The 6,933-nt window shown below is 35.6% G+C and overlaps 1 protein-coding gene across 2 annotated transcripts; it reads right to left on the bottom strand.

Annotated features, from left to right (window-relative positions):
- Positions 1-591: 591 nt before the first annotated feature.
- Positions 592-6,217, bottom strand: LOC117405358 (P2Y purinoceptor 8-like). Of its 2 annotated transcripts, none has more exons than XM_034008351.3 (2): positions 5,999-6,217; positions 592-3,167 (listed from the first exon to the last, which is right to left on the bottom strand). In XM_034008351.3, the coding sequence occupies exon 2, from the start codon at positions 3,127-3,129 to the stop codon at positions 2,047-2,049; it is 1,083 nt and encodes a 360-aa protein (XP_033864242.3). In that variant the 5' UTR covers positions 3,130-3,167; positions 5,999-6,217; the 3' UTR covers positions 592-2,046. The 2 variants fall into 2 exon arrangements, with proteins under 2 accessions (XP_033864242.3, XP_033864241.3); XM_034008350.3 differs by having other exon boundaries at positions 592-3,170.
- Positions 6,218-6,933: the final 716 nt, after the last annotated feature.

Raw genomic sequence — 6,933 nt, forward strand, 5'->3', positions numbered from 1 at the left:
ATTGATGCTGTTTTGAAGGCAAAGGGTGGTCACACCAAATATTGATTTGATGTAGATTTTTCTTCTGTTCACTCACTTTGCATTTTGTTAATTGATAAATATAAACTATTAACATGTCTATTTTTGAAAGCATTCTTACTTTACAGCATTTTTTCACACCTGCCTAAAACTTTTGAACAGTACTATATATATATATATATATATATATATATATATATATATATATATATATTTATTTTTTGAAAAGTCTAAACATCAGGTCACACCCAGCTCTCCAGACTAATCATTTTTAAACTACTTCATGTCCACCAGCACACAGCATTAATTTGCAGTAAATGTTTTTTTAATTCACTGTATGGATGCAAATTATATTATTTAGCTTGAAAACTTAAATACGGCCTACTTAACCTGAAACACAAAGGGGATAAACATCTCAATTGATCTGAATTTTTTAATGAAATAATAGTTAATGTATCTAACTATGAACCATATTGCTGTTGAATTTTTCTTTATGAAAACATATATTTATTGTGGCATATTATTTCTCCAATATGTGCAAATTCTAAAATAAGTTAAAATGTGAATGATACAATAAATACAATGAGTAATTTATTCATAGATTTGTAAGAAAGAGTGATTATATACAGCAAATGTGTAGTTAAAAGCAGATTTATTAAAACCATAAAGACAAAATATAAGGTTCTTAGTAGAACATGTATAATGAACATTAGGATTCTGCAGTAACAGTTCACATTGTGTATAGGAAAAACAAACAGTGGAAAATAGCATTGACACATTCTGCATTGATTTCAGTTGACAGTACAAATTACAATCTTAATACCAGCAATAATACAACATAAACATAAACGAGTTACAATAGCACAATAACCCCAGTGGGTCCAGGCTAAGGTGCGAGACGCTTCATGGAAGAGTAAGAAGCTTGCATTTTCTTTGGGGGCTCAATGTCCAGGTTGCATTCAGACTGGTTTGCAATGATACATTAATTGTTCTGAAAAAAAAGTGTTGGGCATCCCCCTGGTTGTTTATGATGCTTGTTCCTGTTTTACCACTTGGGCCACTTGTTTGCTAAATATCTTGCTATCTCTGAATATATAATCGTCCCCTCTTCAAAAATAGGCAAAAGACTTTAATAAACAAGGCATCCAACAGAAGCTGAGGCCACCCATTTTTTATCCATTTACTACCAATGCAGAATGACTGGTTGGGGTATTTGTCATCATTATGCCTCATAAATGGGTTTCTGCAATGATAACTGACTCAAAAGCTATACATGTTAATATACACAGTGAATTTGTATTCTTATATATTCTTATTCTCCAGCATAGGGAATGTGCAGGTTATTAGGATCGTGGCAAAGCACAGGAGAACCAGGTCATGGAAACCGTTTGTCTAGCATCGGGAAAGTGCAGGTTAATTGCTTAATGGGAAAGTGCAGGATATCCATATAAAGGGAAATGCTTCTCCACATTAGGGAATGTGCAGATTACTTGAATAATGCAAAATAGCATGTTATTCAGGTCATGGTAAAGTGCATGCTATCCAGGTAAAGGAAAACATTTCTCCAACATAGGTAAAGTGCAGGTTCCCCAGATAATGAGAAAATGCAAGTTAGACAGGAAATGGGTAACATCTAGCATTGGAATTGTTAACCTTAAAGAATTGTTAAGCTTTCTCAGGACTGGGGAAACAATATTTATTTTATACAGTGCTAATTTTAAACATTTGCAAATATTTGATGAGTGGACAATTATCTCTTTAATGATACCAATATATTTAGTACGCAGGTGTTCTGAGTGGGGAAGACTGAGCAACAATAGTCCCACCAAGCAAAACCAGTAGAAGTGGTCCAACACTTTTTTCCAGGGCACTTTACATTTTCCATTCATAAAATGATTGATTGTTATAGTTATTGTGTTCTTAATACAGTTCATAATTGACACCCTCTTTGTATGTCCATTGCCATTGTAAGGTGATTTGTTTGTTCATATATAGTATTATTGTCCGGCATCTGTTACAAATAATCTTCTAACAAGTATCTGTACTGAGAAGTTCAGGACCTGTTATGGGTATCCTGGCTAGTTCTGACAGATTGGATGTAGTTGGTTCATCATGAGCATCAGGCATACAGCAGCATAGTTTTTTCTGAAGTTTGCGTCTAAAATCCTTGGAAGCAAAGTAATATACAAATGGATCAAAGCAGCAGTTCAGGCTGTTGATGCCGAGGCATAACTTGTAATAAACATACAAACTTTTGCCTCTGGACTTATAAATCATGTGAAGAATTTGAAGCAAGATGTTGGGTAGGTAACAGACAATGAAACAAAGCACCACAACCAATATCAGGTACATTGTTTGCTTCTTGCTGTCTTGTGTCTCCGTGTTTGGGGAATCTTTCAGAGTTTTAATGATGGAAGTGTAACAGACAATAATGACAACTAGGGGAATAATTAAGAAGAAAATAAGCGGTACAGCGAAATACAGATATCCTGTTACTTTTGGCTTGAATAGATTTTTAGGAAAGATGTCAAAGCATGTGGTGATGTTGAGATCTTTAATGCTAAATGTAAAATCTTTGTACAACACTAGCACATGGGCGATGAGCACGACAAGCCAAATGGAAATGCAGGCAATAACAGCAACTTTCGAAGTTCTCCAGTGCTTCGTTTGCAGCGGTCGTACAATCCCCCAGTAGCGCTCCAAACTTATAGCGCATGTGGTCAAAACTGAACAGTACATGTTTCCATAGAATGCGACTATGGATATCCTGCACACGATATCTCCAAAGGGCCAATCATTGCCGTTCAAGTGGTAGATAATTTGAAAGGGAAGAAATGCGCTGTACAGGAGGTCGGTCAGAGATAGGTTGATTGCATATATTATTGTTGGATTGTTGCATTCCGTGTGGCAGCAAAGCAGCCAAAGGGAAATGGTGTTCAAGGGTATGCTGATGATGAAGACTACCAAATATATAATAGGGAGGGCAACTGTGAGAGTCTTGCTCGTTATCATCTCCAGTATGTCGGGTGATAAGGTAGACGTCGTATTGGCAGTGGTGTAATTAGTGAGCTCAAACCCTCTGGGGGTCATTGTGAATGGATGCAAAGCCATTGGGGAAGTTCACACAAGAATATCTGATGGCAGTGAAGCTGCTGGAAGAGAAAAAAAAATCAGAGTCAGCAGTACATTTGAATAAATATAAGGACATGAAAAACTATCTTTCGCTTGACTCTCCAGTGTTACAAGCTGATGTAGTCTCACTCAGTCCATTTTTAACATTATTGGTCCATTTTTGGACATGTTTTATGTATTAAGTTCACACTGGAGACCCTAAGACTAGACAACAATGCCTCAACTCAGTTACCCTTGTTTCAAAGTGACGCTCCAACTGCGTGCTAAACTGAATTGAAATGAAGTACGCGTTAGAGCCGCACTTCATTATATTCCATGAACCAATTTCATACTGGAGAACTGAAGCATGCAGCACTTATTTCAAAGCAATCTCCCACAATGCATCGCAATAAGTAATGACAAAACCAGGAAGTGAGCGTGTGTGAATGTATGTGTTTGTTATCAATATTGTGCAATTATACCAATGAAAACATTTACTTTTTTTATTATTATTTGTTTATTTAGCAGACGCCTTTATCCAAGGCGACTTACAGAGACTAGGGTGTGTGAACTATGCATCAGCTGCAGAGTCACTTACAATTACGTCTCACCCGAAAGACGGAGCACAAGGAGGTTAAGTGACTTGCTCAGGGTCACACAATGAGTTAGTGACTGAGGTGGGAGTTGAACCGGGGACCTCCTGGTTACAAGCCCTTTTCTTTAACCACAGCCTCCTACCCACTCTATCACATAGCATTCCGTGTTCTAGCTAGCTAGTTAGATATAGATTCAAGTGATACCAGACGCCAAATCATTATTTGGAAGATTCTTCAAGAGAGAAAAAAAAACTGAAAAAAAGATGATGGCTATTCGCAGCGTAATGGTGGCGACAAGAAATGTCTTCATGAAATGCTTAACTACAAGTGTAGGACTCAGAACTGGTTGCTGCTCTGTGGCGCTGCCATGACCGATTCTGGTGGTAACAGGTGATCAGTGTAGCAATGTGGGACACACGATACTCATTAGCATGTCATTTGCGTACATTAGCATTAAGTACAGTTAAGTACAGTTCGCTGCTGGAGCAGCGTATGAAATCAAGGCGTGCTAGCATCGAAAGAGCGTCAAGGCGTACTTAATTGTTTCAGACGCCGCTCCACTCATGTACTTAATAGGGACATAGTTCATATTTTGTGCCTGAATTCAGTGCTGTATGCTGGTGGAGCATCTGTTTGAAACGGGGGCTATACATTTCAGGAATTGACTAATATGAATCACCAGCCACTTGCCAGTATTTGAAATTGTGCAGTACTATTGTGTGCTGATATTGGTACTATATATTACCAACCAATTATGGGGACATTGTTTACACTTTTATGTTTGGATAAATATACTAATATAATGTAAAATGTACAATTTTGTAAAATAAAATAAATAAGAGTGTATGCAAATGTTAAGGTTATTTATTATGTTGTTCTCTTGTGGGGTTTGTACCTTTATGCACCACTAGGCTGTGCTCTCTTCAAACCAGAAAACAAATATTAACAGAAACTGAAAAAAAAAAATAACTGAAACATAGCCTTTATTTTTAAGGTAAAAAATATTTTCCACCAAAACCTATAGAAAACGGTAAGGTAGGTTTCAGAAAGAGAATTTAGATGCACGTTTACGTATCAATCTAATTGGCTGCGCGTTAGTGAAATCTATTTGTTTGTAAAATTGTTGCTATGACTTTCCCAATCCAGAAATATAGGACATACAACACAACCAACGTACCTTTAAATAAACTGTAACATATAGCACTCGACTGTAAATGTATGTATTTTTCTATATGGCGTAGATAGGTCATATATTTAAAAAAAATGTATAAGCTTTACAATAAATGTTTATTTTAAATACAGGGTGAAAACACACTAATGTTGCGGACAGGACGATCACAAGCATTTCTGTGACTTCCCATACAGTACACGATTTAACCAGGTTGCATGCTAATGCAAATTTTATTACTGTCTTGTACTACTGAAATCCCTGTGGACAGGACTCAGAGAATCACCATGATTTAACATGATTGCAGATTCCCATGAATTAAGAGGGCTACATTTTAAAGCAACACCATACGTATGTTGCCAGGATATCTGTGTTTAATATATAAAGCAACAGAGTGTAATTCATTGCATTAACGGTTGCAAAAAATGATTTCGTAACTACAGTAGCGTTACAGAAAGGGCAAAATGCAATGCATCCTGTGAAAACCAACCCAAGACATTTTAACGACAAGCTTGGGTTACAGAGCACTGTTGACAGTGTTACAGCGGAGGCTGCCACAAATACACCCTAGTGGGGTGACATCGTTTTGTTTGTGTTATTCTTTTCTTTTTCGTTTATTTCTGTATTATCAGGTCAGTTTATCTTATCTGTTGAAAGACGTGTTCCAACACAATCTTTTATTCTCTCGTTATAGAATACAGTATATTACTGAGATGCTGTGACATTTTTTTTTTGCTCCCCAAAAACACAAAAACAAAACATGCAAACAAACAAAACACTATTATAAAACAAACTATGTGCAACATTTTGCATTAGGACGTGTTACTACCAGCGGCATAGGAGACCAGGAATTTTAAATACACACTTTCAATATATTAGCTCCATAGTAATGCAATGTTAAAACACAAACCCTTCCATTACAGTGTAGTTATCATGCAGCTGCTTTGTGAAAATTAACCGGTAGCTGGTTACCCATTCAGATAAATTAAAAAATAAATATAATAAAGCCTTGTTAAATTAATCACAAATATTAATGTTTTACAAAAAAGTTGTATATATAATCCTTTGTTTATGATAAATAAATAAATAAATAAATGCTACTTACAATAACTGAACAGCAGCTCCACATAATCATTGAAAACCAGATATTATAACTTGATGGTACGCAGATATTCGGCCTGTAAATATATATGGACGACCAGTTGCTGAGAGTTGATGCCTATAACTTATATATAAGCAGAAAAAAAAACACAATAGCGTGACTATCACATAAACCACAAATAAAGTGTGAAAAAGGATGTTGGCTCGTACACTGTGCTCCTGTCCTAAATACTATGCAGCGGTTATAGTTTCCAGTGTTGGGTTGTTATGCCGTCACACATGTTCCTTTTTTTTGTCAGAGTGAAAAAAAAAAAAAAAAAAAAAAAAAAAACATTCACTTAGTCAAAATAACTAAATATAATGTAGAGATTGTTGGAACTTAAGTACTGAATCCACCTTCTGTTGTTAATTAAACAACAGAACCCAAAGAAGAGAGTTTTACCGTCTGGAAAATCCTGCCTCGTGTTGTTAAATTTAACATAACGAGAAGGGGCTTACCAGACGGTAAAGCCCTCTATTGCTATTAGAAAATGGATACGTAAAAAATAAAAATAAAAATAAAAATTAAGGTTTTTCTGTTTGTTTAAATAATGGTGATAATGGCGCGCCAGGTATACATTTTTAATGTAGATACAGATACGCTCTCACCAGTCCAGAACAGCAATATAATTTTTCATGTTTATGCTACCAAGTAATTTTGCTACAAAATCAAGGTGTATGTGAAGAAAACATTTGAAAAAAACTCATTTTGTTGTCATTTTTTTTTTTTTTTTTTTTTGCATTGTTTGTTGGTTTGAGATACAGGATAGCTGTTTATGACAGCAGTCACTAGAAGGGTCAATATACTTATCTATTTCTATATTAAATGTCTGTGGTTTCTATTTTTCTGTTAGAATTTATGATACCGGTAAGGTAAGGAATTGTGTCTTACATTCACTA

Source organism: Acipenser ruthenus, chromosome 9 (genome assembly GCF_902713425.1).
Source record: "Acipenser ruthenus chromosome 9, fAciRut3.2 maternal haplotype, whole genome shotgun sequence".
Lineage (NCBI taxonomy): Eukaryota > Metazoa > Chordata > Actinopteri > Acipenseriformes > Acipenseridae > Acipenser > Acipenser ruthenus.

What these genes read in the sequence shown, in the direction of transcription:
- LOC117405358 (XM_034008351.3), bottom strand. Translation starts at nt 3,129, where the DNA reads ATGGCTTTGCATCCATTCACAATGACCCCCAGAGGGTTTGAGCTCACT.